This window comes from Pagrus pagrus, assembly GCF_965226575.1.
Source record: "Pagrus pagrus genome assembly, chromosome: 6".
In the NCBI taxonomy this organism is placed as follows: Eukaryota; Metazoa; Chordata; class Actinopteri; order Spariformes; family Sparidae; genus Pagrus; species Pagrus pagrus.
This window is the reverse complement of record NC_140190.1, coordinates 14,047,219-14,070,578: the sequence shown is the minus strand read 5'-3', so window position 1 is coordinate 14,070,578 and position 23,360 is coordinate 14,047,219. Positions and strand designations below refer to the sequence as shown.

Sequence of the window (23,360 nt, the reverse complement as noted above, 5' to 3'; positions counted from 1 at the left end):
ACCTGCACATTTCACATACTTCTGCCTCAGCTCACTTCCAGCCACAGCTAGTTTCCTTCCTTGGAAAACAACACAAGACTGCCAAACTGGAAAGCACAGGGTAAAAAAAAAAAAAAAAAACCCCACAAAATAAACACTTTAAACAGGATTATCTCAATTTTATTCACTTACTTTTCTCCTACTTATTGGAGTGCATTGAGGAGGAGGTCCCCCCTTTACAGATATCTGCTGCCCTCAAGTGGCAAATGAGTTTAAATGCAGCAAAGTTGAGATAAAAGAACCAAAACATTTAATGTAGAAAAATTTATTGAAATCTGAGGTACTGCATTGATAAAAATGATTGAACACTGTTTCACAGCAGGTTTTCTGAAATACAGTATGACATTAAAACATCATTTAGCCAGTAACAACGTAACAGTTATTCACATCTTAAAGTAAATCAGGCAACGAGTGCATGAGGATGAACAAGCACATTCAGATCCAAGAGGGAAGACGTTTTCTGAGCTCGGTCTCTCTCAGGAAAACTAGGCAGACCTTTAGCTTAACGACAACCCCGACCCCTGTGTTGAACATGATTGATCTAAAGAATTCATTGGGAAAACGTACTGGCTTTGGGCACCGTTGAAGGAAACCCTGAGGCTCAAATCCACAATAAAAGAAATACAAAGATTAAACCACATGACAGAGCAGCTGCACTGTTGTCTACCCATGGAGTGACAAAAGCAATATGATCATTTCCCTTACAATACAAATAGAGCCTCACATTAGCTGTGTTGCTGATTTGCTCCATACATTTGTCTCAAGCGCAACCGTGAATGATGTTCCCAATGGTGAGGTCTCTTTGTTTCTCAGCCACTATGTTGTGATACAGATTGCAGTGCAGGTCTCCTTGTGCAGGCTCTGCGAACCCAGCTTTGGAGAAAACCACTTGGTTCTCCTGGTTCACCTCCAGTCCATACGCCTGACAGAGATGGGCTGCGGGCAATGTGTCTAAGGACAAAAGCTGAGCAAGTCTGTCAAGAGGAAAGCGACAGTTGCGGCTGCTGTATCCATGGCTGTATATTAGCAGCAAATCTCGGCGGCAGGCCGCCAGGTGACGGTGTAGAGCACAGCTCTGCATAAAGTTCAACCTCTGAGCCAATCGGAGCAAACGTACAGGGTTTCGCTCCAGGAAAGCTCTGTTGATGGACAGAGCGAGTGTGACGGCAGGGGAGCTGCGGAGCCGCTCAGGGAGCTCCATGATGTGCTGCGAGGCTCGAGCTGAACCTGGGGCAGACGAAGGAAAGAAAACAAGCATGAAGAAATGATCCTAATCATGTTAGATGAACTTCAACTTCATCTTTCAGGTGACCACCCTTTATATATTATATACATTTTTAATCTTCATATATCTCAGACTCCAGTTCACCTGCCTTAAAGGTCACTATGTAGTTTTTTAATCAGAAGAGAAAGATCATCGTTCTCCTCGTTCTATGTGAAAACCACTGACTGGGGCTACACTCTTTGTTGCTAATGATTATTGCATATTTTTCTATAATTTATATGATGCCTAGACATGCACGCAAATGCATAAACGCAATATGTTTTTCAAGTTAAACATAAAAACCAACCTAAGTTGTATAGGAGACCAAGAGCCTGGCACTCTTCCTGGTTAGGATGTGAGCCTGTTCCAGTTGCGTAGCAATCCAACAGCCAGCTCAAGTTCTCTTGTAGGTGTGTGTCGTTGATTCGCGGGTCGTACAGCCGCAGGGGCTCACCACAAAGCCGATAAGAGGCATAGATGAGGAACCGCACCGTCCGCTCCAAAATGGCCACACAGTCCAACCCAGACACCCTCTGGATGATCATGTCCTGCTTCACTCCACGCAGTCGATCAAAGACGAAGCTGTACACCTGGAAGACAAGTTACTCTTTAAGAAAAAGGTATACATTGTGAAGAGTTTTATTTATGTGTATTCATGATTGCAACTTCAATGTTACAGGGTTCTTAGTTCTTTGTAACTAATTAGCCATGTCAGGATCAATATTATGAAACTGGTGACTAGGAAAATGATATGTAAATACTACTAGCCTCAGTCCAAGGATGCAGGTGAGGGGAGGCAGTGATGTCATCAATGAGGTAACACACAGTTTTCAGTAACACAGCAGGTGGACGGAGGTCATAGGGATTCGTCGAGTCTTTCCCAGCTGCTGGTCTGGAATACTCTTTCACTGCACGCAAGGGGTCTCCCCTGGGCCGTCGAACTTTCTCCATGCCCGCCACCACCTCAAAACGGTGAAGGCGGTTCTGTGCCTCACGGTCCCGCAGCTCGCGAGCAGGGCACATGGTATGGCAGGCCCCCCGGGGCACTGTCTCTTTCCCTTGCTGCTGACGTTTCTCATCCTCCTCCTCTCTCACCTGTGCTTTGTCTTGGCCTCGCCATTGCTCTTGACTCCTCTGTCTACAGTATCCTCCAGTTGGTGCATCTCTCCTCTGAGAATGAGAGCTGCTTGAGGGAAACAGGTTGGTTATTAGTGGAAAATTAATTCTGTTAAGGATCAGATACAATAAACATTCAGGAGCACTGTTTTTCTCTTGTGTGGTGGCCCTCCTTGCCAACTGACAACCTGTACCAACTGACACATGACTGCTTTGACATACTCCGTTCTGCTTTAACTGGGTACGGTCACATTTTTAATTAAGTTATTAATTAATTTAACAAAAGCTTAATTTAATAGTTACCTTTATCTTAGTTTACGGAATGCAAATCACATTTTCCCAACCTCCTGTGCTTTCAGTAGATCACTGATTGACACATAAAGACAGAAATTTTCACATAAGCTTAAAGGTGCACTATATAATTTTGTGGAGGAAATTTTAATCAGAAGACAAAGATCTTAATTGACTGATTGTTATTTTATGCCTAAACAAACTAAACAAAACAAACTCTTTGTTTTCATGACTGAATAAACAAACTAATGTTAAAGGACAACACACTTTCATTCTGTTGTAGTTTTGTACAACTACACACAATGTGTTTATTACATGTATGGGTGCAGTTACACAGTGCAATTGTCCTTCTTCTTGGTTGTACAAGGTGAAATGAGTCATCAATAAAGTCATATCGTATCTCATAACTATGTTAAGTCAATATTAAGTTAGTCCATATCTTCCATAAACAAAACTGAATCTGAAAAACAGTGTAATAAGTGTCATGCTAGCTCTGTCTGATCTCTTTGATTTGTTTACTGTATTTTCTGAAGTGATTAAACAGAGGACGCGATACCAACTTTTAACCAGTTGTTAGTTTGTAGCTGGTATCCACTATAACATAGGTGTTAGAGGCTTGTAGTGGTGGTGAGTTCACTGCCAGGCTAATGTCTAGTAGTTATAAACATAGACATGTGTATGATTATAGCTAGCTACGACAGTTAGCTAGCTACCAACGAGAGCTAACGTGCGAATAGCGTTTCTGTAATCGAACAATACTCAAGTTACACAAAGAAAAACGACAACATACGACAAAAAAGCTCACTTTGGAAGCCATTTTCTACGAAATGTTAGATATATGTGAAATAAATCCCTTGTCCTTACATGCGTCGAGGAGCTCTCCTGCGGTTCATTGGTCTTTCTGAACAGACCGGTCGTCACTTTCCAGCGTCGTCCAATAAAAATGCGTCATTGTTGTTTTGGTGTAACGTCACATCCGGAACAGGCCGCGATGGTTTACAACAGTTGAAGGCATCCTCTTTATCAGATCATTAAATGTATTACCTCTGCCAGGGATGTTAAATTTTCACCCGTCTGTTTGTTTGTCAACAGGATTAAACAAAAACTACTGGATGAATATCCATGAAACTTTGATGGAGGATGAGTCTCAGTCCAGAAAATCACCCCATTAACATTTGGTGTGGACCCGGATGAAGGGATTTTTTTCATACTTTCTTTAAAAGGTGCACTATTTAATTTTGAGGAAGAAATTTTAAACGTAAAAAGAGAGAGATCTTCATTGTCCGATTTTTTTTAATGCCTGAACAAACTCTTTGTTCTCATGACTGAATAAACAAACTGGTCTTAAAGAACAACACAATTTCATACTGTTTTACTTTGTTTATATGTGGCGGGCCCTGCCACCATTCTAGCTTCAAACAGTGTTCTGGGGACCTTATTTTCCTCTGAGAACAGCTTGTTTATTCAGTTATGGAAAAAACATATTCTTCCGAGTTTGAATTTCTTCTCGAAAACTACATATTCCCCCTTTAACAGTGTATTTTTGGACATTTTTGTTAATTTTTCAGGGGATAATTCATGGATCTGGGTGCAAAACATCAGGAATATTTAGGTAACAAGAAACTTGTTCATGAACAACTCTTAAAAACTGTTCTCATGAATTGGTTATGTAAAATCCATTCAGATTTAGGTGTTTTGCAGCTGTGTTTAACACAACATAAAACTAGAATACCACCTTGCTGCATATTGCTGCTGCTCAATAAAATGCCCATGTTGACGGTTCATTTTTATTTTCATTCTTGCAGCTACAAAACAGTATCAGTCATTGTTCAACATTTGCAATATTTCATAATAGCGACGCTGAAAAAAATTTCTGACAGTTTACATAAAAAAACAACAAACATGGCACAAATAAATCCAAACTGGGGGAAATCTGGGGTGGAGGGGTATGCAAAGTGCATGTACTGTGTATCCCATGCTGTATGGTGATCCGTCACTGTTTGAGACAATAGAGCTCTTGGGTTCTGGCAGTGCCAAGCCGTTCTTCCTCTGTGGACTGCTGGACATGGATTGTGTGGCGGCAGACCAACGATGACATCTCCAGCAGCTCTGAAAATGCCCTAAGAAAAGAGAAACGCCACTTTTTAAGCACAAGTCCAGCCTTGTCACTCAGGATGCATTTTAGGTGCCACTGAATACTTGCCAAGGTATAATTATTTTTCAGCCACATATATGCAAAAAAAAACAAAAAACACCAATACGTTGTCATGAGCAGTTATGAAAAAACAGTCATGCAGTGAAACATAGAGCAGATAATATATTCAATTTTACCAGGTTTATTTATAGGTGCGCCTACCCTGATACTTGCTGACTGATATCCTTTGATGTCATTTTCATGTCCCTTAGGCACTCAAGAGAAGTGCTGTTGTCTTTATAATCGCCCTCTGTGCACTCCACCAGCAACTTCTCACTCTCCTTCAGGCAAGCCTCAGCTTTATCTAAAATGGATGGAGATAAGATACAGGTGGCTATGATTAACATAACATTTATCATCAGTTCCAGCAAAATACATAAAATATGGGTCATTTGCTGTTTACAAGAGCATACACTGGTACAATAATAATGCAGTAATTAAAAGAGATTATTCTAATTGAAATCAGCTTATGTAACAAATCCTCAAAATCCAGGAGCAAACACCAAAGTCTGCCATAGTCAGGATAATGCTGGCTATCTACATTAGAGATTTCTATATTTGTATACTGTTTTGTAGGGCACAGGACTGTGATGAAAAAAGGTAATATCAGATATTTTCCATGCACTAATTAGAATTTACCAATGTCAGAGAACGTATCAGATTTTTTAAAAATTGTTATCTTATGTTTGCAGTGACACACAGTCCTGATTACTTTTACAGTGTTCAGTTCTGTGTAACTTTAACTTTTCAATCAACTTTTAAACATAGTAATAACAACCTAGAAATTCCCTTCGGTCCCCGTCAATGTAGAAATTCTTGACAGGCAGCTCATGTCGGGTGGTGTCAACAGCTGTGGCAAAAGACTTGTAGTCTTTTGTGAACTGCTTGGCAGCTTCAGCCACAGGAGTCAGTGCAGCAATCTGATAAAAAATATAAATATCAGTCAGAATCATGAATTTTTACATTTAAAATACTTTTCAAAAAACACATTATAAAACAGCTTTTTTTTGATCGGACATTGGACAGAATTTTTAAAACGGGCCACATTTTAAAAAGGTCACTACAATGAAGGTTGACTCCTGACCTGCAAATCCAGCATCTCATTCACTATCCTTTCCTTCTCCATGAGGAGGTACTGGCGCTTCTTCTCCTGAACCTCATTATGCAATGCCTCTTCTTCCTCCATCTCCTGCAGGATCCTTGCCTCAGCCTCGGCCTTGAGCTTCGCAGTATTGCTCTCCATCTTAAGTCAAACATTAAAAAGATGGAGTCAGATCATTCACAGCATGAAGACATGTTTATTCCCCACAGAGCACAGTGGACAAGTCACTAAAAGCTACTCAGTGTTTTATTTAAAAAATCACTGTTTCCAGCACATCAGATACACTGAGAGACTTACTTTAGCTGTGAGGTAGGCCAGGAGGAATGTATGCATCTCAAGTTGCCTCTTCTCATTCTCTGGATTTCTCTCAGGTTCAACTGCTTTTTCAATCACTGTTTTATCTAAGAGAAAAAAATATATATATATTTTTTTTAAAGTTAGCTGTTAAAGGACAACCACATTAGTAAATAATAACTATCATCACAGGGCCTTAAATCAGTTTACCTTTAATAACTGAAATATCAAAATCTGGTCGATGGCAGTGTCCATCTGAGAAAGTGGATTGTAGAATACTTCTCCCAAGCAGTGACGGTTCAGTGTCACATGACATCCTTGCTGTAAGGAAGATAATAGCTATAATCATACACAATCCAAGTATCAACAATAAACTGTAGCCATTACGAAAAATTGGAGGTTAATATAATTGCTAGTAGAGTATATGACAATTACCATACTCATTTGATTTAAATTTACATTATCAAAGTGAAAAATGCAGTTTCCTATCATAAACAATTGTGAGAATGCACATTCACAATGAACACTTTAGGAAATACTTACATGCTGCTAGAGCCTGTGGGGCCAATGAGCGTCTTGGTGGAGTGCCCACCTTTGGTTTGACACCACTGGGTTTCGGTGAGGAAGGCCTCGGCGGCGCAGCCATGGACTCATTTGTCAGCGAATTACTCTGTTAGACAAAGGAGTGCAAATGTGTGACAGCAACAGTATGACAAGGAAAAACAACAACAACATTACAGGTGTAATTTTTAAAATATGGCCAGAATTTAGGGGGAACATAGGGGGCAGTATATGACCAGATATAGTGCGGAGGAGATTTACAGCAGTTCTTATTTTAAGACGCGAGCTGCACAAACAAAAGAGGGTGATATTATCATTATTTAACTAAGCATTTTGAAATTTTATTTATGTATGTAAGGTGAAAACAGAAAAACACAAGAAATAGCATTACCTTTGAAAGAGATGTCTTCTCAGCAGCCTGCATATATCGAGACTTGACAATAGTCCCAGATGCTAAAGATTCATTGAGATATTAATAAAGAAATAAAAAATGAAAAATTATTAAACTTAGTTTGCCCTAATTCAACATATCTATGTATATTTCATATGAGAAGCAGGTCAAGATGAGTAAATTTACACGATGAGCACATTTACAAACATGCATGAAATATTTCATAGCTTTCAGGGTGACGGCACAAAACAGAATATCAGTTTTAAGTTTGGAGGATTAGTCTGGAGTCACTGGGTCACATGACGTGGAAGCTATTGAAAAGAAACGCTGAATTTTCATAATAAATATTCATGTAAAATAAAAGAAGCAGAAGTACAAAGTACAGTACTTGAGTAAATGTACTTAGTTACATTTCATCACTGCCAAAAGGTAATCCTGTAGATGAACTTCTGAGAGACAGGTATGTCTCATGTTATATTATGTTATATTAACATTATGTTCAGACTAGTTTCGTAAACCTATACGAATACTTACGTTTGACACTTTTCTTCCCAGCTCCACTGTTGTTTGCTTTAGTAGCATTGTTCACAGTTTTCGAGCTGAAAACAAACAAAAATGAGCCGTCAACCTTTGATTTATTTAGAGGAGCGGAACCCTGGAGCTAAGCTACAGTTAGCTTAGCTACTGTCAAGATGTCACAAATCACAACACCACAAGAGGCGTGTACATTTACTTGCTTCTATAACCTACTTATAGGCATAATGGCTGGTCTAGCAGTATAAAAAAAATGAAGTTACTGCTAAATAAAAGATAAAATAGCGTGTTAACTAAAAAGACTCTGACTGGGTCTTCTCTACGTCTAATTCTCATAAAATCAAACTGGCCAGAAATCTGACAAATACACGACAGTCGCGTTGAAGATAGACAAAAATACATTGAGCACTACCTTTTAGCGTCAGTGGAGACACTTTTTAAACTACTTGGCACTGTTGTTTTTCGTCTCGACGCCATAATGTTTTGAAGGAAACCGCCTGCACGCCTTTTTTGTAGTCCGGGAAAAACAAGAGCTGACACTTCCGTTCCGCTCCTCTTCTTCGTCAACATGACTGCAACGCCTACGGAAGCCTGCATGCTGACATCTACTGTACCGGAGTGTGATCGGTCACAGTGATGGTAGTAAATAATCTTACAAGTGTTTGAAGTAAGAAAACACCAGTCGTGTCCCCAGAGGACTTGCTTGTCTTTGGTCCATTGCTGCCATGTTTTGTTGCAGTCCATGGTCCAGTCCTCCATATAAGAGTTCTGTAAGGTCCTTACAGAACTCTTATATGGAGGACTGAAGCTGCCAAAATCAGACATGAATAAAAACATGAATAAAAGTGAATACATTATTAAATTAAAAGGAAAATTAAATGGGATTGTAAATACATACTTGAATTAATACAGAAGTAAATAAATACAAAGGGAAATTAAAGCAAAAATATCTATTTATTATATTTTTTGTCACATTTATTTATTCATGATATCACTTATAGGCTATAGTCTTTTAAGAAAAATCCATGTTATTTTTATGAAACCTCTGTGATATTATTTCTCTTATTTTGATAAACAAGGGAGAGTATTCTGCTTTTTGGTTTATTATGACAGATGTTTTGTATTTGGCAATTCTGCCTCGATTTTTTTTTATTTCCCTGGATTCTACCCATACTTTCTCACTCAGGATGTTTGAGGGCCAGGGGCGAAAAAAATTATAAGCCACCAGCAGTATGCAGTGGGGCACCATCGCGCAGAAATTCATGACATATTTCCAGTCACGAAATGCATTTCACCACGTTTTGTCCACTGCTAGGGCACCCTAGAGGGCACTTTATCATCTATACCATAATCTACCATAGGGGCATCCATGAGGAGCAAGCCCCCCTCCTGGTGCCACCTGTGCCTCCACATTTTTTGTTTGGTTGAACGTCACTGACTTTTCACAGACACAGCACTGGTATATTTAATTATGATACTGGGTAACCTTCCAATTTACCTCTGTACCCCTCTCTGTCTTAGCTCTGAGAGTTACCAGCTATGCTCCTTCAAGTGGTTGATTCTTAATCTACACCTGGTTTTAACAGATTTGGGCAAAGCTGTATTTTCATACTATGCACCTGGATCATGGAATAACTTGCGAAGAGATCTAAAATTAAACACGTTAGCATAAGACGATGAATTAAAAGGGCATCATTAGGAATATGGTGAAGTAGGCATGTGGTTGTTTTTCCTCAGGGGCGCACTGTGTTTGAATAGCTGTTCTGTATTATTGTGTTTTATATGTAGCATTTTAATGTGTTGTGACTGTACTGCTGCTACTCTGGCCCGGTCTCTCTTGTAAAAGAGATTTTTGATCTCAATGGGACTTGCTGGTAAAAGTACTATTGCTATTAATAAATACTTTTGCCTTATATTGCACAGGTTTTCAAATTATTATGTCCAGACTCTACAGGGGCACCAGTCAAAAATATTTATTTAAGAGAGAATGGATCATCTGCTTTGCATTGACTTTAGGGGAAGACTGCAGTTGTTCCTTTAACCACTAGATGGGTGTAAGGGTCTGTATTCACTGCCAGTGTAAGCACACACTCAGTGACAATGCTGTTGAGTTAATATACTTTCAACCTGTACACACTACCTTAAAGATTATGTCTCCCCCCTATATGTTGACTGAAAATAAAACAAATAGACATTTATGTATCAATTTGTATAACTTACCATTTATTCCCTTATCAGTGTCGTGGGCCGGGTGGAGCTAATCTCAGCTAACAATGCATGGTTTAAAGGCTGTGTGAACACTGAGCAGGTAACCAGACTATCACAGGTATCAGAGCATCCAGTCCTCTTAAGTTACATGTCTGTGAAACACATAAAACAGGAGCACAAGGAAGTAGCCCACATAGGAGAACATGCAGACTTAAATCTTTCTTATTTGATCTTGTAAGGCAGTGGGGAGGATAACCACTCCTGTGCTTCATGTGTGCGTCTTCATCCAATGTGTGGGTATCTGCTTAGCAAGCTCTCTTACCTGCAGACTAATGTTCTTTTGTGTGTGTGCAGGAGTCTTAAAGAACATAATGGGTGCTGATCCCACCTGTCTGAGCTGGACTCGGACAACAGCAGGAACAATGAGGAGAGAGCGGGTGTGGGACTGGGTGGTAAACACTGCAACTTCTGCCCTAAGTCTCTTCAACAGACGTGGCTCGGGTAGGGGGACAAAACATGTTGGATATTCTTACAGTGAGTTTAATATTGGCTTTTACATCTGCATGGGGATTTTTTACTCAGTATCTCAATATTTAATATTCCATGATAGCTTAGTATTTTTTAAATGTAAGATTTTCAAGTCAAATGTGTTTTTCTTCTTGTTCCTCCAGATGAATGTTTGAGCTTCACAGTGTAGGATGTATGCAGAGTTTCTACAAGGCTGTTTTCACATGAAATGTTGAAAGTGTACATTTTTAGGGGTTTGACTCCTCATCTCCTCACTTTAAGAAACATTTCTAACGTATTTACAAACTTCACAAATGCATAGACATGGTTGATGCCTGCTAGTTTAAAAATGTGTTTAGTAATTACAACCCCTGTCCTTTATAAATGTTAATGCCTTCAGTCGTGCCAGCGCTGCTCCTAGTCGAGTGGTTACAGGTCACAAGATGACACACTCTTACTCGTTAGAACTGCCAGCCAAGTGGTTTAAATTATGTTGCTGTAAAGGTTTTCTTTAAAAGCCTTTGCATACCAAACACAGATGGGATCTCTTTGCAGGTTACGACGGAAAAATTAACACGGAAATGTATGAAAACTGATTTTATGGGTTCTTATTATCATGAGGTCTGGAAAATTTGTGCTGGGGGAAAAACTATTCAGATGTAGCCTGATGTCAGCAGATTTCTGCCTGCAGAAATATATGTTTGACAAATATAATCCTTTGTTTTCGCTGATGTCCAGGTCAAAATGGGAGAAAACCTTATCAGTTTGGTCGCACAGCATCCAACACTGTATGACAAACACCACAAGGACTACCTAAACAACCAAGTCAAGGACAATATATGGCTTGAGATCGCCCAACCGCTCGGATACATATAACGTTATATGTTGGTCACAGAAAGAGGCTTTTGGCAAGATGGGGTCCGAGGGGAACTTATTGGGCCTCATTCACAAGACTTTAAGGACCAAAACGGATCATGAAATGTACTTATTAACTTTTCAAACGTTGGTTAGAGCTCACAAATGGTTAGAGCATAGAGCTTAGGTCCATACACTAGACTGAAAGATCACCAATTAAAACCCCGACAGTTGGCAAGACGGTGAAATTATTGCAATTTCAGCATTCACACTGCATTTTCGGTAGGAAAGCTTTTTCTGTTTGAAGGTCAGATTTCAAGAGGCGGGCCTTTGAGCATCGTTTGTGACATCACAAGTAGTTTGGAAACCGATACTGGTCCAATAATCAACATACACAAGTATGATGTGGGAAACTTGAAGCCTCCAGTGCATATATACTGATAATAGACTTTACAGTGAAGTAGAAGACCTCTTAAGGCCAGCAGTTAATTCAAAATGTGTCCATACTCATATATTCTGTATTTTGATGAGGAAAAAGGAGTAGGTGCCACTTTAAGGATTTTAATGTGGTATTTATACTTTTTTCCCCTACAAAATCAATGTCGGACACACATTTTTATGTTTGCCTCAATACATGTGTGGAGGGGATCTTTAAAATCATCCTCTAAGCTGTTGGATAACATCCAGGTATTGGAACTAGTTTTATTCTGACCTTTCTGCTTTAATGAATTTTCCTGATAAAGGTTGAACATTTAGTCTTGGCACTCAAACAAATCTCTCACAAATACATGCTTGTATTTATGTGTGTGTGTGTGCCGAGCGTGTGATGTGTGTGTGTGTGTGCGCCCTACTCTATCAGTCTGTGTAAAGGCCGGGTCTTATCATTGCTCTCCTCTCTCTCTCAGTGTAATAAAGCTTTGAGGCCGGCTGCTGTGTGTCTGCTGCATGCTGGCTGTCCATCTCTCACCACCAAGCAATGCTAGGACCAGTAGCTGCTTTGAGGTGGACAACAAGTGCTGTTGATGACGCTGATATGAGCGCGTACGGACTCTTTTGGACTCAATCAGTAGTACTTGTGATTAAATAATATGAATGTTTCACGGTGAGTTGCTTTTCTTACATTTCTCTGAAGTAAAAGACAAGATCCGGTCAAAAGCCGTAGAGCTGAAGAGAAAGAGTGAGAAGTGCACGTTGAAAGACGGCACTGTAGGGACACATGGAGTCGCTGAATGAAAGTCCTTGTCTCTTTTTCGAGCCCACCTCTCTCTGCTCCGAAACTCTGACGTCTAACGAAGGACTCGTCTATGTCACTGTGACCTCACTGATACTCTGCTTTGCCGCTCGAGGACACTTCAGGCCGATAGAAATGCTGGAAGAAACAGCTTGAATTCATGTTCTGAACGACGTGAAAAAAAAAAAATGGACAATTGTCAGCTCTCCTAACACACATAAGTATGATTACACACACACAGACGACACCACCCATGCAGCCCACACACCAGCCCCTCATTCCCTTTGCGGTAAGCTGTTACTCATCACGACCCAGTCTGCCAGTCTGGTCCACATAGCCTTCCAGGAATGCCTCAAACACACAGTGCCTCATATAGTAAAGCCAACAGGCAGTGTTTGCAGCCTTCAGTTAACTATCTGAACTAAATCACACTGCTCAAAATATGATTATATAATTTTTTTTTGCATCTGATTTTATTGGTTGTGTATTCAGTTAAAGTTGGGATTGGATTTGGTTATCTGACCATTTACTGAATCAGTTATTGTTTGTCTTTTAATATATACATATATATATCAAGATCACAATAGGTGGATATGTTATTTTATGATTAAAGTATTTCCTTTTCATCCTGAGACAGAAGTGCCACCTTAGTGTTCGCATCTGTGTCTCCCCGGAGCAGACAGGTGCATGATTTCCGTCGTTTGCTCTCGTCTTGGTGGCCCTTGTTGTACTTTAGGATGGACCTAACCAGGCGCTCCCTGTATTAAAGGGGCACTATGTAGCTTTGGAGAAGAAATACAAACTCAACAATATTTATCTTTTCCATAACTGAATAAACAAGCTGTTCTCGGAGGAAAATAAGGTCCAGAACACTGTTTGAAGCTAGAAAGGTGGCAGGGTCCGCCACATATAAACAAAGTAAAACAGTATGAAATTGTGTTTTCCTTTAAGATCGGTTTGTTTAGGCATAAATATCAGTCAATGAAGATCTTTCTCTTTTGATTAAAATTTCTTCCCCAAAACTACATAGTGCACCTTTAAAAGTAGTTAAGCTTCTCTCTGTTGGCTAACCATGGTACGCAGTGGAGTATGAGCACAGGGATTACATCTTACGTCTACCCTTACACTACCTCTGCGGGCCATTTTGTCCCTTTAAATTCAGAAACTCCAAACACGTTGGGTTTGCATTTGACCTTCTCACCCTGAGCATGACATTAGACTGAAATAGATACCGTGTGAATATGGTCTATGCCATGGCAGCACTTTGAGGTGGGCAAGGCTATGCAAATCTAGTCCATAGAGATAGATTAAAATGTGTTAAATTAGTGCAATTTAGGGGTGACTTTTTGAATCTGTTTCTTTGCTTCAAGCTAAGCTAAGAGTACAGCATCCATATTTTCATCAAACTCTCGGAGAAAAAGTGAATAAATCCAAAATTTAAAATGATTAGGATGATGATGGTGCAAGTCGTTGCCATTTTGTTGACCTGCAGTTCAGATGTCACAAATAAGAGAAACATTGCGGTAGACTGCAGCTGAGATAGTCATCTTTCTTTTACACAATAACCCGCAATTTTGTATTGAGGAACAGCATGGTCTCAAGGCAGCGCCACAGACTCCATCAAATGACCTCAAGCTTTGGGTTCTCACCTCCTAATTGTTTAATTACTGCGCTTATCTCCGCAGGATGTGACCTCAGCTTGGTGTTCACTCTTGTGGACGAAACCTTGCAACATCCCTGGCTGCAGCGCTGGAGGCTGGGGGATTTCCTGTAGGTGTCTTGAGGGCAGTGGGATGTTTATTCAGGCAGAAACTTTAAGAACAGTATATCCTCAATCACATCATTACAGGTCAGTGGTTCATGTTCGTCAGTAAGTGTGCAATTGCAGGGGTTTATGTAACAATTTGTAGCAATTTACAGGTGTTAATTACATTTTCATTACAGTTTCATTACAGTGGGTGACTTGATCATTTTTGATTAAGACTTTTACAGTAATGACAATTTCAAAACTAGACAACTTGTTTCATAAAAACTGATGCTCTGTTGATAAATGCTGAATATGCAAAATGCATTTTATCCACATTGAAAACATTTGAGATATTTAAAGTGAAAAAATCATATTTGTGGAACTAAAATTTGTTTGCATGAGGTTCAAAATTTTCAATCAATCAATGGTTGATTTTTAAGCTGTCCAAAAATATTCAGATTGGATTACGTTACTGATCACACAAACTGCCACGTAACTTGTATTCAGTAACTGACTACATTTCAAAGAAATCTGACCCAACTCTTTAAATCACGTATACCAAGTGGAGTCTGTTTCTCTACGGCTAATCTTTAATGTAACTTTCACAAACAAACTGAGGCAGAAAATCACACATATATGTACAATATATCTATATAGATTTAAAGGCCAATACAGCTTTGTAACACTGTGTGTGTGTGTGTGTGTGTGTGAGAGAGAGAGCTTGTGTGTCTGTGTATGTGTGTGTGTGTGTGTGTGTGTGTGAGAGAGAGAGAGAGAGAGAGAGAGTATCTGCCTTTGTGTATCCATGTGTTATGCATCCATGTGAACGTTTTGCGAGTGAGAGATGAGAACCATAGAGCAAGCATGACTGGTTGTGTGTGTGTGTATGTGTGTGTGTGTGTGTGTGTGTGTGTGTGTGTGTGTGTGTGTGTGAGAACCATGTGCAGTGCTTTAGCAGGGCAGTGTAGCGTGCAGTGCAGGAGTGAGCAGAGGCGGCCCAGGCCAGGACAGCCCCAGTACCCTGGTAATCCCTGCGTTTTCAGGAGCCCTGGCCCGTACTTGATGAGCTTGAGCAAGAAAAAGGTTGCGCTCTCTCGTGTGTGTCTCTCTCGCTGTCTCCCTCTCTTTCTCTTTCTGTCTCTCACTCTTTTTATTCCCCCTCTTTTTCTCATGCCTCCCCCTCCTCCTCCTCCCCGTCCCCTGGAGCCACTTTGCGAGTGAATGGTTTCCAAGTGTTTACTCAGCAACTCTGCCTGTCCCTCTATATTTCTCAGGATTTCATCAAAAAGAGGAAAAGAACCTGCGGACCAGCTACCATCAGAGACCACCTTAGACTCTAGGTGCACATCTGACAGAAACTGAGGAATATGTTGGGGGATGTGTTTCTGATCCCTGCAAATGAACACATGTAGACTCAATCATTCTCCAATTTGGAAATTCATGTTCATGTGATTAGCTTGGACATATGCAACTTTATTAATATCCTTACCAGTAAAAAATGTAATGGTTCTTTCTTGTATGATGTCAAGGTGAAAACCTGCTGCTCTACAAAACACATTTGTTTGCACATTAACTACAAATACTGTCAGAATATAAGTTGATGGTTTGGGTACTTTTCACTCAAAGAATACTGAGCAGGGACACCGGGCATGGAAAGAAGGTGGAGAGTAGTTACAGTCTTTCTTTCTTTTTTTTCTTTTCTTTTTTTTACATTTTCACACTTTTTAGTTTTCTGTACGACAGCAAGTCTGAGGTGAAATACATGAAAGATTAAACCCAAGAACAAAATGCGCCCTATAGACCATATTCCTATGGTAGCCATCCTCCTCAGACATCGCTCTCAGGGCGGGAAGCTTGAATGCCAGGATAATGTTATGCTTTTGTGTTCCATGTTGCAAATTGTTTAAACATTGGGAAAACAGAAAAACTGTTATCATTTCACCACTTATCTGACTGATCAGCAACCGACATGCTGATGGAAAGTGAAAATCCAGAGGGCCATCAGGCTATATTTCAAGGTAAAACAATTAGCTAACGTTAGCATTCAACCAGTTCCTTGCTAAAATTGCCGTTGATTAAGTGCATTTAATTTCCACTTCACTCAAACAAATGTGTCAAAGATTTGCGTCGATATTTTAGAAATAACTTACTCCTTTCCAATCGTATTGTGTAACACTATCAAACAGTTAGCTGCTAGCTAGGAAGTGGTTGAATGCTGGAAGCTTATGAGTTATCAAATATGTTGTTTTACCTGAAAAATGGTCAATGTCGCTCTGGATCATCACTATCCGTCATCTTTTGAGTTACTCAATAATAATTATACCATATTCCTATGTGAAACAACATATTTGGTAACACATTAGCTAACATTAGCATTTTACCACTCCCTTGCTAACATTTCTGTTTGATTGCATCCAGTACATTTCACCTCCAGGCTAAAATAAATGTGTCCAAGATGTGTGTTGATATTTTATAATTCATTCAAGCCTTTAATCAAATAGCGATTGGTTGAATGCAAACATTAGCTGTTGTCTAATAGATGCTAACGGAATACATCAGCAGACATGTTGTTTCACCTTGACATATGGCTATATCCATTGTCAACAAACTGTTAAATGTCCCAATCCAAGTGTCAGACTAGTTGCATCAGCTGAATATTCATCACAATTTGTTATTTAATTTCAAAATTCGATATTCTAGATACTCTGGTGAAGTTTACACATTTACACAACTTCAAGCTACAATCAGAAAACAGCAACCACTGGCGCTGAGGGAGGCAGTTTAAAGTGATGAACCATGAAATGTAACTAAGTACATTTATTCAAGTACCTTACTGTACTACTCTTGAGTCCTATACTTTATACTTCCACTCCATATTTTACGAAATATATTTTATTTGCAATTAGGAAAACAGAACAAAACACTGATTCTGATAATCAGAAAAATTATGATTATGGGATCCAATAATCGGTACTCGATACTTTCTAGAGTCACCGTAGCTCTTAGCAAAAAATCAATTCATTTTCTTTTTTTAATTAATTGTGTTTTTCAAACAGTGGTTGCTCTAAGTTGTTGCATAAGAGGATGCTGACCAGACCAGATCAGTGTAAGTGAAATATCAGACATGTGACATGTATTTCGATCCTCTTTACTTTTAATTAACAGATCTTAATGTGGTCCCCAATGCTGCAGGTCAGCAGCATCATTCTGATATTGGGTGAGGGGACAACGTCAGTCATTTTGTAATCATAGTAACACAGGTTTTCAATGTACACAAAAAATGCATGTGCAAATTGGCACATGTGTGTACAGTGACTAAAATCAAACGTACATTAACTGACCACAGTCCGGGGCAAATGACAGGGAGTGTGGAGGTGAGCAGAGAGGTACAGGGAGGCTCTGGCGGGGTGGTAGGCTGGTTTAGGAGGAGAAGGGATTAGCAAGAGGCCGCAGGCCCTGAGGCAGAGGGCCCGTTTCCTGGCCTGAGCCCCTGTTTGTCCTGCCTGACCTGGCAGCTCTGGGGGCAGATCCTGCTTGGATACAGCCTCGCTCCCACGCCTGTCTGAAGCTGTTAGCCACTGGCTGTGAGTAGCTAGCTGGGCTTAGTGTTGTCTGAGCTGCGGCTGGGGCGGGAGGGGTCCAATCATCTGTGGAGGGGGGATGCCAGCTACTTTGTGTTGGCGGACTGAGGGTGACGGGGAAACAGGCATCCAGTAAGGCAGTGGGCGGTTATGATTAATGACTCTGGTTTGCTCATTGCTGCCATATTTTCTCATGTTGGGCTAGTTAGAAGGACAACTAGCCATGTTGTCGTAAGTATTGTTTTCATCACCTCTCATCTCTCCACGGGAAAACAATATAAAATTTCTTCACAAGGTGTTTGACCGAAATATTGGACAGAACAGCTTGAGTGCACTTTGGTATAGATTCTACACCAGGGGTGCCGAAAAAGGTTTCGCCTGGAGGGCCAAACTTAGCGGTGGGCGATGAGCTAAAAGCAAACAGCTACTGTACTGTATTTTATTGCTAATATATAAAATGGTACGAGGATCCAATTCTTCCAAAAGTTATTTTGTCATTTGGTGGTTTGTTGATGGAAAACACCGTCGGACAATCTGCTCCAAAATCTCCAAAAGGTGTACCGTTAAGATGAGATCTTGTGATTGTGAGGGCCATCACGTATGATTCACATCTTTTTTTTTTACACTCATCAAACCACTCAGTGACCCTATAAACCTGCAGTGGTGGAATAACTGCTCAAATCCTTTACTGCAGGATTAATTTAAGTATTAAGTATTAATCACACACTGTGAAAACACCAGTACAAGTAAAAGCCCTGCATTCAAAACCCAAAGCTCCTGTGCTAGCATTGTGAACACTAACCCTGGTCCCCGAGCTCCCAGCCTCAACCGCTAGCTGCACGGCTAACTGAGCTGGCTAGCTAATGGCAGCAAGCAGTTAGCGGTTACTCTGGTGATATGCTGCCCCATATTGATTTGAGTATGAATTCAACAGGTGGCCAATTCTCACATATTGTACGTGTCATTTCACTGCTGCAGATGTTTAAGATCAAGCTAATGTTAACTCCTTTTTATTATTCAATCTGCTCACAATATGTTTGTCGCTGCCTGTGAGAACCACGTTTTCCTACAAACGCACCCTCATCAGTTTAAAAAAAACAGCCTGTTTTCAGCTGTGTGACAATGCATTCTCCTGTTAACACCAGAGGCTTTTCATTAATTTAATTAGATTAGGACGAGAACTTTCTGAGCCCATAAAGGAACATTTAATCCTTCAGTTTCACAAACATTCAAAATCAACCCATTTGGAGATACTTGTTTTTTTGCCAGAGAGGAAGGGACGAATTATGTAATATGAAAAGTAACTAAAGCTGTCAGATAAATGTAGTGGAGTACAATATTTCAAGTTAAGTACAAGTACCTCAAATTTGTTCTTTGTTTTCTCCACAGTGAAAACCTGTTCTCCTGCTCCTTTCCTCACATGCGTTCGTTAATTTGTTACCTCTCTGTGTGCCGTCAGGTTATTAAATGTGCAAAGGGACATGATGACACTCTCAGTCAGCCTTGCCAGGCTCGGCCCAGACATCGTATCGTTCGCAACGCCTCTCCCCATGTTGTGAAAAGTGATGGCAGCGGGTCGCCTCTCTGTGTATCTTCCCTTTTGTAATCAACTCCAACCCTCTATTTGCCTAAACAATCAATTAGAAGCACTATGACATGCTTGTGTTTAAAAGGGTGTTGTCTGCATACCAACTGTGTGCAGAACTGTGTTTTGACTTAAAAATCCATAAGATAACACCTCTCCTCTCAGGCCAGGGGACTGTTTGATTATCGCTCTCCAAAAATGAAAATGAAATGAGGGGGATATTTACTTTTCTTCCCCAAAAGCTTTGATAGCTCAATTGCTTGTTTTCAGTGGCTTGTTATTATTTTTCAATTGGTGGATTGGCTGTTGGGTTTGGAGTAGCGCGGAGCAGCTCTGCGAGTGTTGTTTCTGCCCTGGATATACACAGAGCTGTCAGTGAAAGCAGAGGGAGAACAGAGACACACACACACACAGAGGGGTCATCAGTAAATCTCAAACATCTTGTTCCAGTGTGGCTTCGGTGCATTAAAGGAAGAAATCTCAATGAGGAGAGAAAAATCTTCATTGATTGATTTTTTTTTAAGCCTAAACAAACTAAATAAACAAACTCTCTTTGTTTTCACGACTGAATAAACTGAATAAACAAACTGACAACACAATTTCACAATGTTTTACTTTGTTTATATGTGGCGGACCCTGCCACTTTTTCTAGCTCCACACAGTATTCTGGGTATTTGCAGCTTGTTTATTCACTTGCGGAAAAAATAAACATGCCTGAGTTTGTATTATTGCCTCATTTATGATGTAAAATATTAGTTTTAATTTACTACACAGTGCCCCTTTAAGTCAGGTTTGATGTCTAATTATGGTCTGTTCAGCCAAGCCAATACTTTTTCTGGGATTTCACCCACTGAGCTGATAAAAGGCCCTTTCAAAATAAAGTATGTTTATCCCCAAATCACTTCTTAAAAACTGGTAGGGCATAAAAACAAACCCTCACACTGGTATGATCACGTGACTTCCCTGTCAGATAGGGTATGATGGGTCAGAGCAATATTAAAATTCTCTCCTGGGTTTTGTCCTCCTGCCTCCGTCGTCACTGGCGAGCAAGTGGCGTCATTCCTGCCCTGCTTTATAAAACTGTCAGCGCCTTTCTCTCACCTGGACTGACACACCACCCCAAACACCAGGGCAGGACGGGGGCTATTTTTGGCCAGAGCAGTGGATCAGAAGACGCATCTCCCTTTTGGGTCTTTCACTGGGATTTCTCCCCGGGTGATTATTTCCACAAAAAGACGACCATCACATTGTTTCTTTTATGAATCTGGCAAATTATTCTTACTTCTCTGGCATGTGCAACATGACCGCCGAGACGCAGCACTCGCCCGCCGAGGCGAGTCCTGTCGTCATGTCTCCAAACGTGAGCCTGGACTCGCCGCTGCCGCCGCCGCCGCCCCTGATGCTGCAGGCCCGGTCGAAGGACAATGTATTGATCAAGTCTGAGCCCCGGGGGAGCAGTCCCAACACGGAGGATGGGGCCGCTCTGGGGCAGACCGAGGAGCACCTGCCCACCGGGAGCCGCCGCAGGAAGAGGCCCGTCCAGAGGGGGAAGCCTCCCTACAGCTACATCGCTCTCATCGCCATGGCCATCGCCAACTCTCCCGAGAGGAAGCTCACCCTGGGGGGCATCTATAAGTTCATCATGGAGCGCTTTCCTTTCTACAGGGAGAACTCCAAGAAGTGGCAGAACTCCATCCGCCACAACCTCACCCTCAACGACTGCTTTGTGAAGATCCCGCGGGAGCCCGGCAGACCAGGTAAAGGCAACTACTGGACCCTGGACCCCGCCGCTGAGGACATGTTTGACAACGGGAGCTTTTTGAGGAGGAGGAAAAGGTTCAAGCGCACAGATGTGAGCACCTACCCGGGCTACATGCAGAGCTCCAGCGCGTTCACCCCGACCCCCATGGGCAGGCCCTCGTACCCCAACACCCTGTACGCCGGGATAGGCTCCGGTTACGGCTCCCAGCTGACCGCCACATCCCCGCATCCGGCCATGCTGCATCACTACCAGACCTCCGCCGGGGTCGGCCAAGGACAGCCGCGCATGTTCAGCATCGACAACATCATCAGCCAGCAGACGGTGGTGCAGGGAGGCCCGGGGGGAGATCTCAACTCGCAGGCGCTGGGGCTGGGCGGAGGTGACCTGGGCACCATGACCTCCAGCTGCTCGGTCACCGGCACCGACCCGTCTGCGTGCTTCCAGAACCAGACTGTGAACCCTTCAGCGAACATGCTGAGCAGGAGCAGCGGGAACCTGTCATCCAACCTGGCCGCCGGGTACCCGTACTCCTCCTCGGCCTCTCCTCCGAACCTGCCCACCATGAGCCAGTCCGGCTTCTCTCCGGGGAGCTCGCAGGTGTACTGCTCCGGAAACCGGCTGTCCCTGCCGGCGCTGCGCCCGGGCTCCTGCGCCGAGCACACGGAGCAGCTGCTGGGCCTCTCCAGCCCCATGAACTCCTACAACAACACCTACATGAGACAAGCCAACTTTGCGTCAGGACTGGAGCGGTATATGTGAAACATTACTTGCCAAAAAAAGAAAAAAATCTAACTAATTATAGGCTACTAAATGAGTCCATAAACACAAGTCTGGTGTAAGTCCCCATGAGAGTTTATTGGGATATTATAACCTTATAAATATAAGGACTATATTCCAGATTGTCACCACAGACTCATTAAACGAAAGATTCATTCCTGTAAGAAATTCGGTGATTGATGACCCAAAGTGACCGAGCCTCGCGATAAAACATTCCTATTTTTAAAAAGGTGCAAAGCCATTTCAGATCCGTTTGACACATTCCATGACTGTTTCTCAGAGAGTTTCTTCTTGTGCCACATTTCTTGTGTTTTTAGACTTTTTAAAAAAAAAAAAAAAGTTTACATGTGTTTGTTTTTATCATTCAAGTCTGCTGATTTTCATGTAAATAGTTTGTTAATGTGTAAAAAAAAAAAAAAGTGTGGGTGTTTATCATTGCTGACGACAAGTCGCTTGAAATAAATTCTTTTTTTTTTACAGTAAAATAAATGTGGTCTTTCTTCACGACGTTTAAAATCTATCAGAGGAAGTGACTGTGGTTTGTTATAACAAGGTTACATGTACGTGCACAATCAGGAGAAACAAATGACTGAAAATGTGTCTCTTTTTTTAGAATTGAAGTAGATTGTATTAAAGCCTATTAATAATAATAATAATAATAATAATAATATATATTATTAATATAATAAAATACTTACTGATTCAATTCGTGGTAATCTGTAACATTCAATCATGCTTCCAAAATCAGACTTGAGCAATTTTAATTTTCCTATTTTGGTTTAAAAAAGAAAGAAAAACTAGCTGAATTTCATTATTTCTCACTGGGCCACATTTTGTAATTGGTGGAGGATCATAGATCAAATGTTTCGTCTTCCACTGGCACAAAGTAAACATACAATTACAACTTTATTTGTTTGTGTAGCAGATTTTAAAAAGCACATTTCCTAAATTAAATTAACAGCATTGAGATTGTGTGTTTTTTTCCTCATTGAAGTACAAATGAACATTTAGACACAATCTGAAAATAAAGAACATTTGATCATCAACGTCCCACATGAGTTGAGACAACAGGAAGTAAATTAAATTAAGGTTAGTGATTTATTAATCAAACTTATTGACTGAAAAATGCTAAATGTTCACATCTACTTGTTTAAAATCTTTGATACAGGCCCTCCAGTCAAACCTGAGAGACATCATATACCAACAACAGTAGGAGATGTTGTATGACTAACAGTTCAACTCTCTGTCACATCTTCAATGTCTCCATAGAAATAATCTTCATCACAGTTTAATTCAAGTTTTAATTCTGGATTTAACTTGT

At 40.9% G+C, this 23,360-nt stretch overlaps 2 protein-coding genes across 2 annotated transcripts; one reads left to right on the top strand and one right to left on the bottom strand.

Moving 5' to 3' along the window:
* Positions 1-288: 288 nt before the first annotated feature.
* LOC311258085 (uncharacterized protein) lies at positions 289-8,299 on the bottom strand. The gene is made up of 14 exons (XM_084354131.1): positions 8,199-8,299; positions 7,787-7,851; positions 7,253-7,314; positions 6,844-6,970; positions 6,511-6,621; positions 6,304-6,407; positions 5,989-6,147; positions 5,683-5,824; positions 5,067-5,208; positions 4,707-4,830; positions 3,516-3,592; positions 2,072-2,486; positions 1,611-1,893; positions 289-1,266 (listed from the first exon to the last, which is right to left on the bottom strand). Exons 1-14 carry the CDS (start codon positions 8,261-8,263, stop codon positions 800-802), a joined length of 2,343 nt encoding a protein of 780 aa, XP_084210257.1. The 5' UTR covers positions 8,264-8,299; the 3' UTR covers positions 289-799.
* A 12,459-nt stretch (positions 8,300-20,758) lies between these two features.
* foxe3 (forkhead box E3) lies at positions 20,759-22,021 on the top strand (the record flags this gene model as incomplete). Its single annotated transcript, XM_084354064.1, has 1 exon — positions 20,759-22,021. The coding sequence occupies one exon, from the start codon at positions 20,759-20,761 to the stop codon at positions 22,019-22,021; it is 1,263 nt and encodes a 420-aa protein (XP_084210190.1).
* Between the last annotated feature and the right edge of the window lie 1,339 nt (positions 22,022-23,360).